This window comes from Styela clava, chromosome 12 (assembly GCF_964204865.1).
Source record: "Styela clava chromosome 12, kaStyClav1.hap1.2, whole genome shotgun sequence".
Classification (NCBI taxonomy): domain Eukaryota; kingdom Metazoa; phylum Chordata; class Ascidiacea; order Stolidobranchia; family Styelidae; genus Styela; species Styela clava.
Genome location: NC_135261.1, coordinates 13420268 through 13443573, shown reverse-complemented (window position 1 = coordinate 13443573; position 23306 = coordinate 13420268). Strand labels below are relative to the sequence as shown.

General features: G+C 34.9%; 2 protein-coding genes and 1 long non-coding RNA gene across 3 annotated transcripts; all 3 read left to right on the top strand.

Moving 5' to 3' along the window:
- The first annotated feature begins 523 nt into the window (after positions 1–523).
- Positions 524–2618, top strand: LOC120330307 (uncharacterized). Its single transcript, XM_039397195.2, has 5 exons — positions 524–681; positions 1033–1239; positions 1410–1553; positions 2104–2220; positions 2449–2618. Exons 1-5 carry the CDS (start codon positions 630–632, stop codon positions 2457–2459), a joined length of 531 nt encoding a protein of 176 aa, XP_039253129.2. The 5' UTR covers positions 524–629; the 3' UTR covers positions 2460–2618.
- A 1096-nt stretch (positions 2619–3714) lies between these two features.
- On the top strand, positions 3715–5622 carry LOC144430801 (uncharacterized). Its single transcript, XR_013479734.1, has 2 exons — positions 3715–5273; positions 5520–5622. It is a non-coding gene; the product is annotated as an uncharacterized LOC144430801 (long non-coding RNA).
- Positions 5623–9887: 4265 nt separating this feature from the next.
- On the top strand, positions 9888–23244 carry LOC120329931 (sodium-coupled monocarboxylate transporter 1-like). The gene is made up of 14 exons (XM_039396728.2): positions 9888–10096; positions 11260–11370; positions 11535–11625; positions 12145–12262; positions 12963–13030; positions 13274–13428; positions 13714–13854; positions 14085–14220; positions 17671–17759; positions 18013–18116; positions 20576–20736; positions 21056–21389; positions 21827–21996; positions 22637–23244. Exons 1-14 carry the CDS (start codon positions 9936–9938, stop codon positions 22688–22690), a joined length of 1893 nt encoding a protein of 630 aa, XP_039252662.2. The 5' UTR covers positions 9888–9935; the 3' UTR covers positions 22691–23244.
- The last annotated feature ends 62 nt before the right edge of the window (positions 23245–23306 follow it).

Genomic DNA, 23306 nt, shown 5'->3' with positions numbered 1-23306 from the left:
GATTTCTCCAAACTTTGGGCTTAGACAAAAATTTTCTGATATCAAACAGGCACATAGTTTGGTGGAGAATAAATCTACTGATAGTATCAAAATTAGCAACCATACCCATAGTATATATTTCGAAAGCCATAACATTAATAAACAAAGCAATAAGACGCTAATAAAATAAGAAAATTTGATTCACAACGAAATCCCTATTACAAGATAATTAACTCTTACATAATTTTTGTTTTCTTTAATAATTAGAATATTTACGCAGTATAGAAGGATGTTACGCAACAAATAATACTTGTGATGTCGTATTTTTCACTTAAAGTTACATAACTGACTTGACATTATTATTTAATCCGGGATATTAGATTAAATTGCAACTTAATTATACCTGGGCCCTATAATTTTGTTATGTATCTATTTTTGTCTTTGCAACTTAGTTCAATCGAAAAATATTATGTTCATTTCATATAAGAAGTAGTATAACGGCAAGCCTATTATATTTAAGTCGAAGCCTAGGGGAAGATCAAGTACCAGCTAAATAGTATATATAAGAAGACAAGACGAATGTTTGACAAAGTGAGTAAAAAGTTTAATACGAATTGCTACCTTTGAATTGCATGTGAAAATATTTCAAGATGCAAAGTAACATTATCTCAAGCATGGTAGTAGCGTTTGTGATTTTTCAAAGTAAGTATAAAATATAAATAGCTATGTATGAATAACGAAACTTTTTTTTTATATTTCATACAATATGTTCGTACATACAAAGCAGTACCATCAAACAATATATTGTTTTCAAATTTAAATTCCTAAATCAGGCCATTGAGAGTGCCAATGAGCATGGGCCCATGTACGTGATTTAACTATCCGAGAGTTGTCTGAAATATTAATTATTATTGACTGTTTTTGCTAGATTTTAGTATGTGAATGTTTGTAGCTTTCACAACTTTGAATTTATTGTGTAACGAATGAGTTCATAATAATGACTTTAATCACATTACGATATATTTTTAAGATTATATATCTATTGCATTAAAGGGATGTCCGTCTCTGCACGCGGGATCAGATTGGTAAGATCTGTCGCAAGCCCTGACACGCCAGACGATGTCTTATTCGCCGAGTTTAAATTGGAGTTCGTCCCTCCAAAAAAAATTGAATGTCTCACAAGGTATTGCAGAGCTTCCTGCGAGATGTCAAAAGACAGCCCTTTGACATCATGTCACAAATGCATTTCGTCAAAATGCGGTAGGTTGATCTGCATTAAGTTTCAACTCTGATTAAAGTACCACCGTTTTTTTTTCTATTTCGAAAACAATTCTCTAACGACTTCTCAGCAGTTTCTTTAGTTTTTGACATCTGGTTCAAATTTTTACTCAACCTGTGTGATGAATGTGCATTTTGTTTTCTCTTCTCAGAATATGACGATGACGTCGTGCCATTTTTTGATCACGTGGAATGTGTCGTTGAGGCGAGGAAACAATGTTCTTTAGGACACGATTGCAGTCGAGTCAAATCCAGATGTTCTTGTCAAAGATGCATAGACTACTGCATTCCAGCAGGTATTCAAATAAAAAATGTAATAAATATGACGATATTTTTGTGAACATCCGATCAATCACAGCGTCTGTTGATTTGAATGTCTTTAACCGCTCATAGACTATGCAAAAGGTAATAATGTTCACTAAAATGTAATTTTCTATAAAAATTAAAATAATAACTATGTGTCCTATATGTAGATGGGCGGGGCAAGACTCATCTTAACCTAGGAATTAATGATGATAAACTGATATCATCTTATATAATATTTAAGATATCTTTAAATTTGGTATAAACTCTAAAGAGCACCCGGAATTTATCACGATGTACCATTTGTGCTCAACTTTGACAGTCTATAAATATCCATTCAAAGACATACACAATGTCGCGAAAACATTTGTTATTTACCGCGTGTCTGATTGATTTCGCTGGTTTAGGCATTGAAGTGGTTTCCTTTGAGTTTACTTGAAGGAAGCTTTCTTACTTTTTTACTTTTTCGAGTGAGTGCACGTGATTTTGTTTTAAAATATTTCAATAAGAATCGTATAACCTAAATTTTATTTTATTCATCAGATGTTAAGACAATGGTCAGGAATAAAATGATAGACGAATGCATTGAAGAGTGTGACGAAGATATATGTGTTCTTGATGGTTCATCGGAAGCATGCATAGCTTGCAAAGCCAATTGTGGTAAATTTTTTTAGTAAATTCGACACTAAAGAATAGAATAAATTTTAATATAACAGATTTTTTCACTTCCTCAATACCCAAGTTTAGCCCATAGACCGAACGGGTCTTTCCGTATTACCAAGATCAAAATATATGCAGCCGAAGACAAATTTTGGGCTAAAAGTTTAAAATTATTCAATTTATAGAATTATTTCATTTAATATTACAACTGTTCACCATTTTTTGCAGGTGCAAAGTGAACAAATGTGTATGTATATACAACTAACAAAATATTTTGTGGGTGCTATGAATGTTTAACATTTGGTGTTATTTAGCAACATCGTATATAATATATATATTTGTATTTGTGGTTTAAATTGATTGAATAAAATAATTCACGGGCGTATTCATGAAAAAAAGGTTGTTTTTTTAATCAAAGATGGAAAGTCAAAGTTATTTGAGCAATGAGAGATCGATTTACTAGCCCGAGCGATAGTTATCTAGCCCAGGGTTTGCCAAACTGAGGTCCGTGATCACGTGATGACTGCAATGGCGTTTCGCGATGATAGGGAAAGAGTCTCGTCGATCTTCAATGGTTGATTTCAATCGAAAAGCCATGCATCTTTTTGGTTGAGCGTTGCGGACGAATATCCATTGCTGTCAAAAAAGGCAATTGAAGTTTTATTGCCTTTTGCAACGACTTGGATGTGTAAGGCAGCATGTTCAGTTCTTACCAATATGATGACAAAATACAGGTCGAGACTTGCCGTAGAGTCGGACCTACGAGTTTGCGTGTGTTGTTATGTTGTGCAGGAAACATCATCCTTCCTCGTTGGTTAGGCAGAGAAATTGATACGGCTTAGGATGGCGGTCCGTCGAAACTAGGATTCACAAATAGGGGTCCGTATCTCAAAAAATTTGGGAAATCCTGGTCTAGCCGTTCGCCTCAATGCAACCTGAAAATCATGTTATCGTTACTAACTTGACTAAAGACTTCGCCTTCTGAAGTAGTGATGATATGGAGTGAAGTGGAATCATCTATTGCTAGGCGCAAAAATGAAATAATCGTTACCAAGACTGATGTCTAAATGACTGCTGTAACGTTGCTTTGCGTATATTTTATTCACCTTGATTACATGTAAAAAGTGCCTCACCCATCAAATCGACTGTTACACACAAATGAAGCAACAAATGTATCATTGTATTATTTTTGGAATGTAAAGTTGGCACATTAGCACGTTGTGCACTTTTCCGATTCCGTCTATGAAGGATGTTGATGTCGAAATTCGTTCAGCGCTAAAACAGCAGTACGTTAGTTATCTCGGCGCCGGTATTTCGAAACCAAGGAAACTCATTACAATCATTCATATTTCAAAAAATTAACTTTAAATTAACACCCAGGAGTCAATCTGAAGATTCCAGATGATATCACCGTTCCCAAGGAAATACAGTAAACTATTTGCGCCAGACATATTCAACCTTTTGTATATATTATGATTGCCAGCAGACTACATCTATAGGTATTAACTATTAGCTACTATGATTTGGGAGGCTTGTTTTACGTAAATTCAATCGAACTATTTAATTGTCTCTAAAGATTAAAATTTCGTCCACCTATTTTAACTTATGATTTATGAATTTCATAAAATATGGAGAAATAGTTGTTCACTTTTATATCTATCAAGACCATAGGAAATTTATTTGGCAATTCAATTACCAAAACAATAAAATTTTCCATTCCCAAAACGTTACGCTTCGGTTAAGGACCCAGAACGTAAAACCGACTAATCAGCTTTCATTTTTCAATTATTGTGCCTGTCGAATATATACCAACAACCTTCCGCCATAAAATGCAAGCAATACAATATATAAAGCGCTTGCATAAAGAAAGTTGTACAGCTGGCAAAGTGACGTGACTACCTACTGTTAATGTGTGAAATATTACTCTGTGCTGATTTGGCCTGACTTACCAGAGTTTCATAATATATTGGGTACGAACTGAACACTCTTCGGTGTTTTTCGGCCGTCCTTGCTTTATACGTCAAAGAAGATATATTATTCCGAATGAGAGCAAAAGAATACAAAAATATGGTTGGACTAGTTGATGAGTAAATTAGGATGTTAGCAAGCGTGTACACATTGGCCAATGTGAATTCTTGATTTACATATAATATATGCATAACTTCGCATAGGATCTTTTGCAACTTTGGCTTTGGCGATATTGATATCGCGCTGTTTACTGCAAATTTATGTAATTACTGTTTTTAAATTGAAAGCATTCAAACGGATAACGTGGCAAAGTTTAGATACATTAGAAATCATTTATTCAAGATGAAATCTTACTGTCAAATCATATTATCAGGATTCATGATGGTTGTATTTATTTAAATTGTCATGGCTGGCCTTGTCGAAAGCAAGTTTCGAAAAATCGAAATATTATAACTGTTTAATTTCAAGAGCCTTGCCGGGTCTTCAATAGCAAGACTTTTGTCTCACATAGAAATATGTATTTTAGTTTCCGAGTTTACAAACCAAAACATAATTGGCAAATAAATATTTAACTCGTCGTAAGATTTCTTCATGTCCTCGATAAAACGACCTATAAAACATATTTAAATAGACTAAATGATGCCTTACCTATCAAAGACTTGTTCAATACTTTTTCTCAAACTTGCCCCATATGTCGCACACTTGTTCCATTAGTGTGTGGTGTGGAGATGTGGGACACACGAGGGAAAGATGCAAGTAAGACAAGTAATAAAAGAGTGGAATAAGTGCTGAAAAAATGGGACAAGTGATTTGAGAATGGGATGAGTGGGACATGCGGGACACGTGTAACAGATGGAAGAAGTGGTAAAAATGACACGTGGTACAGGTGGAACACGAAATGTTAGAGACACCCCGTGCAGTTTTCCATATAGTTGGACTCAAACTATTCGAAAAATAGTATGCATCAAAATACAACTTTAATATAAACTTTTTTTTCAGGCGGTTGCACTAAAAATTCTGACTGTTCGAGCGATTCGTATTGCAATGCGGGCTCATGTGAGCGACCATAGCTTCCTATATCTCAGGTAAGATTTTTAAGCAACATTAACGATGGGACCTGTATCAGACAAATGAAATATATAAAAAATACAAACAATAAAAATGAGCCACAAATTCCAGACCGATGTTTGCACTATGTGCCTATCGTTTGCTGACGAATCTTTTTATGTAGATTACTGGTGGTCTGATATATATTACATGTCCGTTTATTATATTATTTATGATATATATTTAAACAATATATATATATGAATTATTACTTTTCATTCCAGGTGTATTTTATGATGTCATACCATGATGAAATGGTGAGAAGAAAAAAAAATGTACATTAAAGTTCTTATTAATTGGATTGAAATAAAAGAACAATATTAAAAACTGTCTTTTGTTTATCGCATGTCGACTAGCGTTGAGAAGTCACTTTGCCATATTCTTGACATATTATAGTGGCTCGAATGGGATGCAAGAATCTAAATTGAGGAAATTTTAGGAAGCAATACTAAAAATATGTTACACCACACATATCCTGAATATCACGCATACCAAAATCAATGATGACCAGCCATGTCCAATCCAAATGCCTAGAGGGCCGCAAACTATATTTCAGTTTTGCCGCGGGCCGCACATTAAATAACATGTCATACACCATAAATTACAGTTTTATTTTTGTGTTTTATTTCTCAAGCATATGTGACAATTTTTATTTTTGAAACAAACAAATAAAAAATATTCACACAAATGGTTTGTTGTCCCTATTGCCTCCACAACATGCTTTGCTATTCGTATGAAAAACTAACCTCAAAAACGTAAGTTTTTTTATACTATTGTATTACTATGGGTATCCACCCTAAGGCATTGCAAGCAATGACCCCCACTCAATTCGATCGATATCGATGTTTAGTTATGAGTTAGTACAGCGGTTACCAAAGGGGGCGCCGCGATAATTAACAGAATTGTATTAAACATAACTAAAATATGATTGGATGATTTACATATTGTATTTATTATAAATGTTATATCGTTTCTTATTTTAAATGCTATGTAAATTTATCAATAACTTCATTTACCTTTCTATGTCGTTGACTTTCTGTTACGTAGTGTCTGCCTCTAGAATAAATAGACACTAATTGCTGCAATTGCGTGAGCTGTAGTTTATTTACCTGCTGAACTGAGTTAAAAAATCAGGCAGAGATGAGGAAGAAGAGTCGACTTTTTGCCTTTATTTCTTGAGCCTTCATGTTTACAAACTTTAAAAGACATATAATATAAACATTAACGATCCCAAAACTGAGTTTTATTCAAAAGCAGCATTATTTTCGTGCTGTAAGTGCGCCTTGAATTTTTCCCTGATAATGTGGCGTCGCACGAACAAAAAGTTTGGAAACCACTGAGTCAATGGATATAATTTCACATTAAATTACCTGCAAAGATATATGCTATTTTATGTTATATTTTTGAGCAGATGAGACAGCAGCTAGTCTTAATAAGGTGAAGTTATTAACGAGTTTCCAATAGTTGTCGTTGTGCCATCAGAAAATGTCATTCGCGATGTTTTCTCTTCCTCGTAGTCATCACTCGGAATGCAGACACGTTGCAGGTCATTAAACTTACGTGGAATTCATGCATGACAAGGTGCTGACAAGTGAAAATCCCTAAGCTTTGTTTCGTGAACTGGATGAGGTGCCTTCGTAGCTCCATTTTCATCGATCACTACCTAATCTGAATAAATGAACAAAAGAAGAGCGATTTATACGTGTGGATGGATTATTATAAATGATAATAGTCAACCCTGGGGCAACATTCTCAGCGGAAGTAAAAGGAATTCAATTATGTTCACAGCGTACTTAATACAGGCAGTTTGAGATTGTTTGCATTGTTAGACCATAAAGTACTATGCTTATTATGAAATTGCAACAAGTGAATAGTTAGGAGTTGAAGCGAGGTCATTCAAATTGTAAAGCATTCCAATAAAATAATCAGGGCTCGTTGACAGACGAGCTCATAAATTCATCTTGCGTAGTGAATAAACCCGATTAGTTTAAGTGCTGGTCAACATATGCATATGCTTCATCTCTTGTTTTGTGGGCTGCAGAAATATATGAATCATTAGGATGTCAATTGGTTGGGGGAAAAGATAAAAAAAAATTTTAGTTTAATTTGAAGCTATGATCATACAAGCGCGGATCTATACATTTTCAGGTAGAAACAGGTTTTAGATCATATGACAATATTCAGGATCTTCCGCAAAAAGCGAGGTCATAATACAGAAATTATGTCATAATGGGAAATACGACGAGGGTTTTGGAGTGTGCCGCTTCTTTTTTTTGAATATGCACATATTTTGAAAATACTCCCATGTTCTTCAGGGTCACGTTTTTCGTAGAATTCTCATGTACGAAATGAGCTGCGTGCACATGGGTCATCAATGGTAGTTTAGGAGGGAAGAAATGCCGCGAGAGTCAGGATTGTTTTTTTGCGATTATCCACCTATCTATCAATCATCGCTATGCGTTCCCGGCAATCCATACTTCGTAACCACTGAATCTGGTTGTTTGTAAAATGTGAAAACCGGAATTTTCTTCTATTATCTACTATTTTACGAACCTGAATGCCGATACAAAATAAAAAATATTGCATTTCATCTCGTTATCATCATTGGACATTACATATGCCCCAAGCGGAATTCGGACCAATTTTTTTTTTGGCGCTTCTTTATTGGGTTACATTTACTTACAAAAGAAGAGGCAATAAACGATGACAAAAATTATCCTTCCGAATCACGCAGACTGTTGAAGTGAAAACAAACTAGAGAAGAACTAAAATAAAATGTTCGTGTATTCAGTGAGTTATCATCATAATATATTGCATTAGTTGTAGAAATCTTATAATACACTTGTAACAGCTTTTCAAACTCTCAATAAATTATATCGAAAAAGAAACTGAATGATGATCTCACTCGCGACACGGTCATTTTAAAAGTAGGGCAACATTCATTAAACATGCTCAAAATGCGTATCGGATATTACTCATGAACCATGATCATTTATCGAATGGGAATAGGGTGAACAATTTTGCGGTTTTGTGGCAGTAATTTGTCAACGTACTCTATTACGTTCTTTCTTTTGCTATACTTGTCATGGTTTGTCGCTGGCCAATCGATAATATAATAAGACGAGCCAAAAAAATAATGATTATAACAGAATATTATTGTGTATAAAAATTCGTTAACGCAATCACAAAGCTATTACAGTGAAATCGTGAGAATTTTTCCACGGAACAGTATATGTTCTGGAATTCAAAACAAGGACGAGATTGTGGGCTGGGATCACTATTTTGAAATCAAACTATAAATTTTTTGATCAACTTTATAAACTAACTTTTCAAATTGCGTGCGGAACAATCGATCATTAGAGCATTTTACTTGAAGCATACTTCATGTACAACACTCCTATGAACGATTCATCATATCCATTCACATTTTATACGTAATATTAACAAAAAATAGGTCAGAAGTTTTAATAAAACTCGAGGAAGTTGAATATTTTAGTTATTCAAAACGAAATCATCATATATCCGTGACAAACGAAACTATTTTCACATAGGCAAGATCTGGGGCAGTGGTGCACAACCTGCGGCCGTACGGCTGCATGCGCTCGTCTAATATCATCAAACGTTCGGGCGTGATGGTGTGTGTTTAGCTTCAGAATAGGCAACTAGAAAGCTATTTGTAATGAGTTGCTTTGAATTTAGATGATTACTGGTGTCGCTGGCATGCTTGGCTATGTTCATGACTCTTTGTGACATCAGCATCATGACTTGTGGCGAGATGGTATTTGAATTAGGGGAATTTATGAGTACTGGCGCTTGGCTGTTGTGGCAAATTAAAGCAGTGGTTGTGTCTTTGATTGCGAATGAAAAACAAATTAAAAGTATCACTAACGCGGGGAGTTAATTATTTTTGGTAGAGTAATTTTTTTTATCTAGACAGGATATGAATTTCTTTATAATAAAGACAGCAGCATACATTCTTATATGTAATAACAATGCGAATACAGATAATGCAAAGCAGCATATTACGTGTATTCGACAGGCTTATTAAAATTATCCGCCCACAAGCAAGACGCGACTCAAACTTTTTTTCGTAAATTTGATGAAATTTCAAATTCTTTATTTAAACATAACTCATCAAAAACTTCGATCACACTGGCGGCGTTTCTCCTTATGCAATAACGTATGCGTCCAACTATAGAAAAATGTTGTACATATTAGTTTAGGAATAGACTCATACAATTTATGTGAAATGTAAGTTATATTCGCCACTCCTACCTTCATGTTAGTAATTGTTGGGTGTCAAGTCAACTGATATTTGCGTATGGCAAAGAATAGACGTCAGTTTAACCTTGTCTGTAATAGGTATAGGCAAAGTGTTCATGCGGTGAATAATTGCTCAATTCAAAACATAATTTACTGGCTATGGACTTTTAATGGGAAAATGTTGAGATAACTATAAGGTAATGTCAAGCTAAACATCGCAATTGGCTTTCCGTGTTAGGTTCTAAAATAACGTATTTTCTTTCGTGTCCTTCTATAACTATGCGCTTCGTGACAATAGCAATTCGTGTAGGTAAAATTACTTACTTTTTCTTTGTTTTCAATCAGTTCAAGTTTTAGCAGCCTAGCGATAAAAACACATGGAAGAAGAAACTGTGGCAAGTGGAACTACGTTTGGTCCAGGAGATTATGCTATATTTGTCCTTGTTCTAGTAGTTTCGTCAGGTGTTGGTATATTCTATGCTATCAGAGATGCAAGACGAAGATCTAGTGGAAATGATGACTACCTTTCGGCAAAGGGGTGAGGTTTGAGTTTACTTATGCGGAAGCGAAATAATAAATATTTCGTGGGCATTGTGAGTTGGATTAATCCGTTAAAATTCTTTACTCTTTACCATATTTCCTTATTATCAGCGTGTTCCGATGAATCGTTAAAACATCGATACAATATTTTCCAATGTCGCAGTCAAGCGTTTAAATACTTTTCAGTTTTAACTCTAAAAACCAATATTTCAAATGATTAATATATATGAAAATAATATTTTTTACTTCTCGTATATACGATGTTTCATGCGCTCTTTTCTCTTACCTTTCGATTCATCATAATTAGTATAATTATGTGTCAGATAATTAGATCAATTATCCAATATTAAATTGCCTTAGATTGAAGAGACGCTGAATATCTCTGATTAAGTATGACCGGCTTTCGATTCCAGTTATGCCTTATGTATGGCTGTATTTTATTCAAGTAATCAATTTGCATTGTCAAATCTTGAAAATTTGCATAAAATGGAATTATATTTTGGTTTACTTTAAACTTAACGATTGAGTAACTACGATGGAATAACCTTTTCTCTGTAATCTGCTGGATATTATCACTCGGGGCTCATTTCACGGACTTATTGTTATAAAATGTCCGATATATTCCATTGTCTTCTCTTAATAAGGCTTTTCTCCACAAAACCACTTGAAAAGAGATATGGACGCCTTGATTATCTGAAACTAAATTCTAACGAGTTTCAGGAATTTAAATATAGTAGTGTGAAAGTATTGGGCAATTATACTCGTTTATTATGTCGACACGTACGCCATTCGAACACTTTCGCTGAGCTTTTTGCTTTTCAATGAGCTTCATTGTTATATGAAAGAGCTCACGACCGATCGTCATTAATTGAAATATTCACCAAACTTGTTTGCAGTTATTAAACGTGTACCACCTACCTTTTAAAGCGCGAGTTGTATCTTCGAATTGGTTTTATTCTGTGACATTTCTGTGCGTCATATACTTAGAGTCTGGCATAAATACCACTCCCGCATCAAAGTGGTTCCAGTTTGCAAATGGTTTACAGATTGTATTATATTAATGTCTTTTTCACATGCTGTCAACCTACAGAAGTTTTAATTCGTTGATATTTATAAATATTATTGACGATTTATTAGTGAATTTAAACTTTTTGTATACAGGAAAATGCATTATATCCCCGTTGCACTTTCTCTAACTGTAAGTTTCATGTCGGCAATAACGATTCTTGGAAACCCGGCTGAAATCTATACTTATGGCATGATGCTTTGGTGGTAAGTACCGTGATAAATAGGAGCTGTTATTAGGATAAAAATTTGCGGGGGCGTCGCGCTAGAATAAACAGCTAAGATAATTTGAAAATCACTACATATATACTAATAATAGTCACAAGTTAGATATTTATTTGTCTTGTATTAAAGTTAAATACATTTTTCAGGTTGGTACCCGCGTTTTTTATCGCAGCGGGAATTATTTCTGAAGTTTATATTCCAATCTTCTACAGACTTGACATTAAAAGTTCATACGAGGTTTGAATATGCAATATATATATATATTAATAAATAAACTAATAGAGTTTGAAATCAGCAACCAATTTTGTAGAACACATACAAGGGTTTCAAAGATGACAAAAGCCTTTTAAATGGTTGTTTAATGGTTTGGAATCTATCTCATAGTCTCGATTGAACAATTTTGGGGATTACTGGTTAAACCTTATGATACTTGCCGTACGTGTCTAATTAGACATCCAAAATGCGAACCCACCCAGACAGAACATCGTGACATTCTACGCCTCGCATTTCAAACGAGGTGATAACTCAATGCGTACGTTAGGTCATTACAGCAACAAGACATTTTATGGAAGCAAAACCGGGAACCTCGTTTGTTCATCGATGAGTTTAGCAACACGTTGAATGCGTTTCAACTTGAAATAAATCGTTGTAATAAAAATCCCTCCCAAACTTCTAAGGCCTAATCGTTTCCGATCATCCGTCAACGAGTGGGCAAAATTTATCGTCTAATAATTCTCGTTTCTTTTTATTATTCAGTATCTTGAGATGAGATTCAATCGAGTCGTTCGTGTGCTTGTAACTGCTGCATTTATAGTTGAGACCATCATGTATGCTGGTATAGTTATTTATGCCCCTTCGTTGGCATTGAGTCAAGGTAGTAAATATATACCTAATTAAATTAACATCAAGTATTAAATCCTATGGGATTTATCCGCATCTCATACACAAATACCTTGCATAGTTGCATGACCGATATAGGGCAACTTATGCAAAATGAAATAAACATCACAACCTCTTATCAGCACATTTACGAAAGGGTCAATTCTCGAACTAGCATGTTTTGTATTGACTAATCATTCGCCGTATGAAGTAATTGAAAAATAAAAAGATCACTCTAACCACTCTGAAATGATCACTTCACCATTAACACTTAATTGGTAAGAATATTTTGTTGTTAGGCAACTACCGGTACATTTACTACGATGCCATTTTTATAACTTCAAGAGAGTTCCATCTGCTATGTATAATTAAAGTTTGGCTGGTGTTAGGAGAAAACGCAAACGTTTTGGTTGTATGAAGTATGATTGTGTTCAAGAATATTACTGGACTTCTCGTCTACCATAAAATTTCATAAAATTATGAACATCGCCTATGCCCATACTTACATGCCCATACATGATTATCACAAACCGGCTTTAGTTGGTTTAGTGTGCTATTCTATATTTTGAGATTTTTCAGAGAACTGATATCTGCAGACAAATTATAAAAAAAACTTTCACTAGATTGATTCTCGCATAAATATTGTGATTATCAATATTTTCTAAATGATGTTTCTCACTGCTTTTATTTTGCAGTGACAGGATTCAACTTATGGGCTGCTGTTTTATCCACTGGGCTCGTCTGTACTTTTTACACAACATTGGTAAGATAAAGACGTTAAAATTTGCATTTACTTTTTGTCTGATACAAAATACTGATTTACAATAAAATCTTGTGATACAATTTCAAATTAGATACTTTTCATAATTCCATATTAATTTCACAAATATAATTGTCTTCGATTACAAATGCTTGATACCGGCAAATAGCAATCGCATTCAGATGTGTTCTGGGGCTCAATTGGTTTTTATTGCAAAGTTGACTTCATTCCGTTCACATCTTATAGGGAGGTCTGAAAGGCGTTATTTGGACGGATGTTTTTCAAGCAGCTGTGATGATCAGTGGACTACTTGCTGTTTTGATAAGAGGAAGCGTAATAATGGGCGGTTTCACAAACATCTGGGAGATTAGCGGCGAGGGAGGAAGACTAAACATGGCAATGTAATTATAGGATAAATGAAATAATTTTTCTGCCAAGTTAAACATTTTCCCTGAGATTTCCAAGATATGTTGTGTAACACTAAACGGTTACAATAACCTAAATTGCCTTGACCTTCAAATGTCGTAATAACACTGTAAAATATGAAAAATATTATAGATAAGCCATATTAAACACTTCATGCTCTCAGGTGGATACAAGTAAAAATATATTTATCATGAAATATTGGTGACTTAGGAAGCTATTGGTTTGTGTTAGTATATTAACATGATTTAATTTTTTTCCAGCGTCGACCCTGATCCCAAAGTGCGTCATTCAATATGGACACTTCTTGTAGGAGGAACATTTTTATGGCTGGGTTTATACGCAGTTTCTCAGTCACAAATACAACGATACATTTGTTGTAGGTCGGAACGCGAATCAAAAATGTAAGTAGATGCATTATGCCGACAGCGCTATTATTTTCATTATTATTTTGCTTTTATTTGTTGATCAAATATGGGACAGTTCTTCATCAAAAATGCTTCAACTAGATTTGGTATAAATGTCCCATGTCAAATGATCGTGCATTGAATGTTCGTGTCATTCTACTCAATGCAATTCTTGCTTCCTCTCACCTCTACAATTTATTTAGCATTACATTATTACATATTTTCAGGGCTTTGTTTTTAAACGCATTTGGATTGCTGATTGTGATTACATTAACATGCTTGACAGGATTGGTAACATATGCGTATTTTCATAAGTGCGACCCAATAAAAGACGGGAAAATACCTCCAAAAAGCAGAGACAGGGTAGGTAACATTATTAAGCCAGAAGTTCTAAGTTGAATAAAATACGGAGAGTCACGTTACAAGAAGCCATACGCACGTATAGAGAGCTAGAGGCTTTAGAGAGGTTTTGGACAGATCAAAAGTTTATCGGTCCGACATAACCCAATATATTATTTTTGGCGCTCCAGAAGTATGTGTACCAATATGGAGGTAACTAATTTTGTTCGCCTACTTTACATCAAGTTGTGCAAATATTACTCTGGGCAGGGGGTATATTCACTTGGCTAACACAGACAGTCCCCGAACTCGTAATAGAATTAGAATAAGGAAAATTACTCGCCTACTTCACATCAAGTTGTGCAAATATTACTCTGGGCAGGGGGTATATTCACTTGGCTAACACAGACAGTACCCGAACTCGTAATAGAATTAGGTTAAGGAAAATCGGAATAAAATTATGGCCTAACCCTAACCTGGTACACACACTACGGGAGTACCCTATTTCTTACTCCCGATGCGAAGTTCTTAGTACTTGTACTAAACAATAAAATGCCCAGTTTGATTCCGAAATCTCTAGCGTGTGATACGAACATATATATCTAGAGCAGTGATTCTCAAACTAGGGTTTGACAACCTTTCCTGTGGCTCTTGTTAATGCTTTAAAAATTACCTACTTTCAAAAAAAAATTTTCATTGAAAACTAATCATTGACTTGAAATTAAAATGCGGAAGTCTATTAGTTAGTCGAATGGATTCCCCCGTGTTTATTTGCGTAGCGTTGACGAATCTACAAGATGCAATAGTGACGCGACAGTGAGCGTTTTTGCGGCCACTTGGACAATTTTCATTTGGAAATTTTTTAGACATGGCTGTAATCATTGGCTTGCTTTCGTGGATTTTCAGTTTTTGTCGTTTTTCCGAATATTATGTATAAATCAAATACCTCAATGATTATTCCAATTTTTAGAGCATTTTAATTTGGTTCCAGTATTCGAAAATAGTCCCGAAATATCTGGCGACTATCTCAAGCAGCTACTGCACCTTGCATCTTCCACGATTATAACCTTCTTTGACAAAATAATTACAAATCAAAGCCAAATTAAATGGCTTTTAGTCTAGGGTGAGCATTTGAATGTTTTTAACGAATACCGAATAGTCGAATAATAAATATTTTTCATACATAACAGAGGTCCAGAACGACGGAGGTCGATCTTCATTGTCAAATTCATAGAAATATGAAAAGTCGGCAATAAAGCGTTTTTTTACTGGTTAATGGTTAATTCATCATAATCGCTGATTGTCTTTATCACCGTGATCGTTTCGGCGGCGATATCCTAAAGTTGGTATTTGATATTCCCGTCCTTTTCTCGATTTTTGCAAGAATAAGGTGTCGCCGGATATCGATGTTTCATATTTCTAGTATACCCTTGCGTTCACATCAGCGACAGCTGTTGAATACATTAAGGGCTGATTTCAAAACCAAATTAATTTTATTCTGAGTTTTATCCTCTGCCTTGGATTTGATTTCCCTTCTCACCGTTTGTAAATTAACCGTGCTTGTTTGAAGAGAACGGTAACCGAGATGCAGATATTTATTAAAATGATAATTGAGTTTCTCATGCTTTTCTATGGTGTTCGTGTTATTTTAGTATTAGATAGATAAACCTAGCCAATTTACGATTGCGTGAATTCTGAATGTTGATTTAAAATAGCGATTGAATAAATTGGCATTAAAAGCATTCCTATAGGCCTCTGTGCCTAATAGAAGGTCAAACGCTAATTATAACTAATTCCTTCAAGTTTTAACGTTTTTTTTTTTTCAACAAAACACCACCCCGATGGTTATTATAGCTAAAATACTTACTGAGTAATGCTCAATTTTTTTTACGGAATTTGCAAATTCAGCACTTCACTTAATGATTTTGATTATATCATGCCTTAAGGCTTACCGTAATTATTACTGCCCAAATGCTTCAAAATTTAACAATGGTAATCATTTTTGATGATAATAGATGCAGCAACTCGTGAACGAGTCAGTGTGCATTGTTACAACAAAATTCACGATTGATTTTACGTTCTACTCTTGGCTCAACGGCCATGCATAGTCGAGTAAAATGTTTACATATTCGAAACATTACTTGGCGAAGGATGGAAGGGATCACTAAAGAGCTAATACATAGTGCTTTAAATGGAGTAGGACATTTCTTATCTGGTTACAACTTAATGAGTGTTTTTCATACAAGTGTCGGCACGGCGGTGTGGCTCAACGGGCTAAGCTTTAGGAATACGCTCGCCATCGCACCTCTAATTACTCTGCGTGGGTTCGCATCCCATGCAGGGATGGTTATGTGCGAGAGGATTGCTGGACTCCTCGTCGTCGTTGAGTGGTTCACGTAACCGCTGGTCGGTTACGGCTTTCTCCACCACCAAGTCCATGCTTCCGAAAAACAAACAATATAACTAATCCCATACCCTACTTGGAATGGTAACCGGACGTGGTTCGCCATATGGATATACCGTCTTATCGGCTTTCCTCTCCCCCGGGATAAATATGTGAATCCTATTCTATGCTAAGTAACTCATACCATGGAAAAACTTTTGGTCATTATTAAGTCCATTCTATTTATATAACTAGAGTTTTTTAACGACCTAAAATCGCCTCTTTTACAATGAAACGCCGAAAAGACATTTTAACTCTTAATTTCAATCAACTTTATGTTCGGTAATGCAAGAAATGACTAATGACATGTCACCAAGCATGCGGAGTTCAAAATCTGAGAAATTTATTTTAAATACCTAATCTGGTTTGACGTTTCTAAATTTACGGAACGGTCAAAATATGGAAAATATGGAATTGAAATGATACGTTAAGTGCAAAGATAAGCATATAACACCATAACGCAAAGACAACGAAATTTGTCGTTTTTTCCTGACAGTGACCGCCGTTGGGAAATCTCACACAATTCACGATTGAGTTGGAGACGAGCGAGTTCGATGTCCAAGCAGAGCGGCGCAGGTCACGTTCTACCGGATATTCGAATAGTAAAATGCCATTTGAATATTTTATTATATTTGAATATTTTGCCCAGCCCTAGTTGTTACGCTTGTTGTTGTTACGAAGACTTGGTATTTTAGATACGCGCTTAAGGTTTGTTTCTATTTTACTTCACGTTGTTTGTGTGCGGCTCTTGATAACTTTGAGGTTTGAAATGCGGCTCTGGGACTAAAAAAGTTTGAGAACCACTGATCTAGAGGATTTCATCATAGTACGCAAATTGTCATCATTTCAATTATTGGACGCGAAGTGTAGGCTACATATGGATCATTTGCCAAATTATTGTTGTTGCGAATAACATCGCTTCTCTACAATCCAAATCCAAACTTTGCTGTTTTATATTAATTCACGAAAACACTTTTGTATGACACTTGACTTCGTGTTCTTTTATTCGAGCTCTTGTTATTATATTTCAGCTATTGCCTTATTTGGTTATGGAAATACTTCAAGATTATCCAGGAGTTCCAGGGATATTTGTTGCTTGTGTTTATTCCGGTGGATTAAGGTTGGTAACGCTATTTTAAATTAATATTATTCTAGGCAAGTCATTTTGTGTAGCAATCATACTAATTTCGTAACTCTAAAGTTCATAACTTGATATGGAGACAAATCATTCCTAGTTGAGTATAAATCAAACATCGAATTTGGATTGGGTTTTCACCAATACACAACTATTAAACGGTACTCCAGAGGCAAATTTCAGACTTATATACACGTTGTTTGTACATTACATAATGGAATCGTTGTTTTTCTACCAGTACGATTTCCACGGGAATCAACGCAATGGCTTGCGTTACTGTTGAAGATTTCATCAAACCTTGCACAAATATCTCAAAGAAATACAGAAGTTGGATATCACGAGGTATTTATGAATAATATATTCGAATAACCTAACTTGCTTTGGTTGCTCGATATCAATTCAGTAGTGAAAGTTTTTATTGTTAACTCTTTGAACCCTAAAAGCCGCTTTTGCGGCTTTTCCGAGATAGAGATGTACCGATACCACTTTTGTCGCCGATACCGATACCTATCCGATACCAGCTGAAAACGCCGATACCGATATGCCGATACTACAAAAAGGCCGATATTACCGATATTCCGATACCGATACTATGTAATTATTACTTAATTAGGTATGCTGTGTAGGGCAGACGGGTTAAAACAATGGTCTTTAAGCGTTGTTCATAGTACACATTATTTCAGATCGAAAAAAAAGATATATATATCACATAATATGAAATTAATGTTTGGTATACATATGCTGTAACTGATTAAGATACATTGTACAGTAACGCTAGTAATCTCGGTGTTCAATTAGAAAACTCATAAGCCGGGATGTCCAATTTGAATTTAATGTTAATATCGCGAGCTTCGAATATCGTTATTCGTGTTTAAAAGAATATCGAATATCACCCACACATTCTAGCGCCGCCGTCCTGCGTTCAAATTAAAAGCATTTTACAAATATTTAATTTAGTGGCTAATCGTAATCGTTGACGCAAAAAGTCAAAGCCAACATGAAAGAATATCAATCAGCACCGACAAAAAGAAGGCCCATCGATAACCGTTGAGGATGTTTTTTTACTTCATTATTTTATAATATTTTTACAATTGCTATCATATATTTTGAGACAGTCTAGGGCTAGGCGGTCAAGGCAATATATCTATAAAGAAATCGTGTAGTTAAGAAGAATTAAAATTAATACCTGTGTAATGGGATAATTGTGTCGGAATTTAGTTTATCGATGTCGACGGACTGAATGACACTCGTACTTGACGACAAACAGTCAGGATTTATACCCGTGCCAAAAGCCCATGTGCCGTTAATAAGGAAGGACCCCAATTCCACTGTATGATTTAAAACTGGGCGCCTAGTTGCTTTTTGTTATGTGCTGTGTTGATATATTTCTTCATAAAAACTATGTAATATTAAAAATGTCAATATAAAAATTTGACAGCGAAAATAGCCAAATTAGTTGAGCTAGTTTAGCTGATAAATAGCTAAAAACACGTGAATCCTATTCTCTCGCAGGGGTGGGGACATGTATGGCTCATAGCTCACGATCTCTCCAGACAAAAATAAATTAAAAATTAGTATTCCAACTTATCTTTTAAAACATTCTGGACCATATCAAAAAGGTAAATATATCGGTAATATCGGCCTTAATCTAACCGATACCGATACATGGCCGATACCAAAAAAATGGCCGATATTGCCGATACCGATACCGATACATCGGTACATCTCTATTCCGAGAACGTCTTCTGACCCTGAAAGCCGCTTTTGCGGCTTCGGCATCACATACGAGGAATGCAACTTTGAAACCTCGTATCTCTCGAACCCCAAATTATATTAAGACAAGTGTTACATCGTGTTAAAGATAATCTTAAAGACAATTTATAATTTTAAAATTAAAAGAGCATGTTGCGGTTATCTTACTAAAATTGGCAAAATTAAAAAACATAATTTTTCTTTTTTAAATGGTCCTAAATTCAATCAATTTATTGGCTTTGTTATCGATTTGACCTATTACATAATCGACAGCGTTTGTCGAGATTATACATACCGTACCTTTCTAGTGGTACTATCAGATTGAATTTATGATGCACCATTCACATTTTATAAGCATTTCATTCAATATTTACCTCGAGGCCAAATAACCATTGCGTAAACTCGACCTAAATAACGTTGTTACGCAATTACGCAGTTTTTCCGACTTTCCCTTCTCCAGTTCGTTCTTTTTCTTTATAATAATTTTGGAAAATTCTCGTCTATTTGTCATTGTTGGCCCGCAAATTCTCGTATCTTTATTTTTTTAGCATATATTCGACTAAAATACATACGTTTATAGTCGGCTCGATAGATGAATATTATCCAATAACAATTTGGAAATGAGACTTTGTTTAAAATCCGTTGTAAATATGGCAGTATCAAGAATGTAGCAAATATAGTACTTTCGAAATTCGAATGAGGCCGCAAAATGTGAAACACTGACCAGGTGCGTTACCGGTGCCATCATGTCTCCCAAGTTGATCGTTGATGAACTTATTCGTAATTTCAATGATATCAAACAGTGAAAAATTAGCCTTGATGTTTCCGGCGGAACCCCATAAACACGTGGTGATCAGATTTTTTAGTTTGGCCAATCATTTTGGTCCTATGTTCAGATAATAAAGGTATATAATGGCCTTTATTATTTTATCTATGTTCAGTCAAAATTCGTCTAAATATAGCGCTCTTATCCGCTGCCGCGACGAGAGATTAGTGTCGTTCTGGGAACTCGAGTTCAAAGAGTATTCAATGAATTAATTACTTTTTAGGTTTGGGAATACTGTATGGTTTGGCGTGTATCGGAATGGCATACATTGCTTCACAACTTGGAGGCGTTTTACAAGCAGCAATTAGCATATTTGGTATTGTTGGTGGACCTCTTATAGGAGTGTATACATTAGGAATAATGTTTGCCTTTGCTAACTCCTGGGTAAGTGAAAATAAATATGATATCATAAACATTAAAGATTGCAATCGGCATGTTCCGACAAGTTTTTTACACACTGCATGCTTTCAAAAAATAACTTTTTGGACGCCATGTAACGTCAGATATGGCGTATAGCAATATTCACATTATTTTTATTCTAGATAAGCAATAGACGGGTAGGAGTGATTATGTCATATCAACGCCTATGACAACTAGCGATCCTTTGATGAAAACATTCCGCGGGTATCAATTCATTATAAATGTAGCCAATATCCTCTTTAATTGGTAACACAACATGTGATAATTCACCTTGAATTTGCAGGGTGCTGCTGCAGGTCTTGGATTTGGCCTTGCTTGCACATCATGGATGTATGTAGGCGCCGCTGACGCTAGACGAAAAAATATTTACACGGGAATATCGAATACACTGCCAACGATCACGGACGGTTGCCCTAGCAAGAATTTGACATTTGTTAACATTACGACAAGTCCGGTCCCAACGATGATGGAAACAAGCCAGTTTGTTACTGATGTTCCAGAAGCAAGCACTGAGATTCCGTCAATCGTCAATTTCTATTCAGTATCTTATTTATACTACGGATGCATTGGATTTGCAGTGACCCTGTTTTTTGGAATAATTGTTAGTCTGTTATCATGTAAGTTTTTCGATTTTATATATGTATATACAATTTCGAAACTGAGTCATTTTGGAGTGCAACATATAAAACGATGATATATATTTGAACAATTTGGTTAACAACCATAAAAACCATGATAGACTACTTGATCCTCAATTAAGTATTGCAATTTCATGTCTCTGTATAGATTTACTAAATAGTTTTTGGGCTCGGATTAAATTTTCATTTTGCGAGGGTCAGATTATTGAGCGAACATTACTCCAGATTGCACCAAGATTACATTTACTAACTTGCACGACCAGTTGTGTGTTGAACTCTTAGCTGCATATACCGGTATATATATATATTATGGTAAATATTTAGTACAACATGTCAGCACAGCAATAACGACTAAAATACGAAGAAACAGAACGTTGATAAAATATTGGTAACATTTTTTGTTATAATATGTTTAGGTGGATGGAGACAAAGAAAACATGTTCCGCAAAATCTGTTGAGACCACCGTTTGATCATTGGTTTTTCCGATCATGGATTCCTGAATCCATCAGAAGAATTTTACGGTTTGGAATAGACTGGGAGGACAACATTCCAATATGTGATGATTTAAATGTTCTAGCCAACGAAGTAGGTGGAGCATACTGGTATTTACAACCTCTAAAGTGATTGTTCAATCGTAAGTGTTGAACCATCCCAATCACCTTACGTAGGAGGATATGACCGAGACATCGCACCTCCTAGAGTAGACCACAGAATCATTCGCGTTTTACTTTCGTTGTTGACGTAAAAGTTGACTATTATACGATTTCATGCACCATTCAAGTCATGCATCTGGAACGATTCAACTGTTAATCGGTCGTGATTCATCTCATAACCATTCTTTTCCTCATTTCTTTACCGAAATGAAGTCCTAGAAAAACTATCCTAAAAACAATATCACACTGGTTGATTTAGAGTTTAGACTCCAATTTGCGATTAACGGAGTTTTCCGGTAGTTATAAAAATCAAAATTTAGTTGGCTCACAAAACTGCCGTTTTAGATTTTTATAGTGATGTACATGTAATTATGTACTTCATATCAATTAAAAGATATATATATATATAACGATTTAATTTTTTTTTTTATATCTGCAATATGCAGTTCCCATGAGAAAGACATGCTATGTTGCTTTTGTATTAGAACAATTTTAATATAAGACATCCTAATGCCTAAAAAACACAGGTTGAGAATTATCTAAAAATCAAACTTAAAATTTATTTATTTCAGAATATCGTAACGGTAAGAAATGGGAAACCAACGAGTGATGAGATAATGTTGTAGCAAGTGTATAAATCAATGAAGAAAAAAAAATCAAATAAATGGAGCAAAAAAGCTTGGCGAAATAACTCATGACTTTTCACCTGCGCATATTCAGGGATCAACGTGTGTGCGCAACATTTACAATTAATGTACTGCTATCAATATTGATGGTCATTCAAAACTTGGATCAGACTGACCTGAGAACGCCAAAATAAAAACAATTTACAAAAATACAAGAAGAACATTTCCGAAATTCATGTGGCTACAATAAATGATACACATACATTCCTTGTGCCTCCGACCGATTCTGTTGTAACTTGGTTTATCGAACGATTGTGTATATTCAACAGTGCTCCAACAGACCTTTCCGTGTGATTCACATATAAATACGACTCAAGATCCACACAGTTCAGGAATCTAAATTGGCGCTAAGGTTCAATTTTAAAAAGGAAGAAAATACTATTTTATCAACCAAATTTTGATTACTTGATAAATTCATTGTACTTAATGGTTTTCAAAATTTACATTTTTTTTAAAAAATATTACCATCTTATTTGAAAATATTCTTAAACAGTGTATATGTTTGCTGACATGCTTTGTGAAATATGTTTGTGTAAAAATACAAATGATCTCAAAT

Coding starts and splice junctions, on each gene's coding strand:
- LOC120330307 (XM_039397195.2), top strand. CDS start 630: ATGCAAAGTAACATTATCTCAAGCATGGTAGTAGCGTTTGTGATTTTT. Junction 682..1,032: donor AGCGTTTGTGATTTTTCAAA/GTAAGTATAAAA, acceptor ATTGCATTAAAG/GGATGTCCGTCTCTGCACGC. Junction 1,554..2,103: donor AGACTACTGCATTCCAGCAG/GTATTCAAATAA, acceptor TTTATTCATCAG/ATGTTAAGACAATGGTCAGG.
- LOC120329931 (XM_039396728.2), top strand. CDS start 9,936: ATGGAAGAAGAAACTGTGGCAAGTGGAACTACGTTTGGTCCAGGAGAT. Junction 14,221..17,670: donor CTCCAAAAAGCAGAGACAGG/GTAGGTAACATT, acceptor ATTATATTTCAG/CTATTGCCTTATTTGGTTAT. Junction 18,117..20,575: donor CAGAAGTTGGATATCACGAG/GTATTTATGAAT, acceptor ATTACTTTTTAG/GTTTGGGAATACTGTATGGT.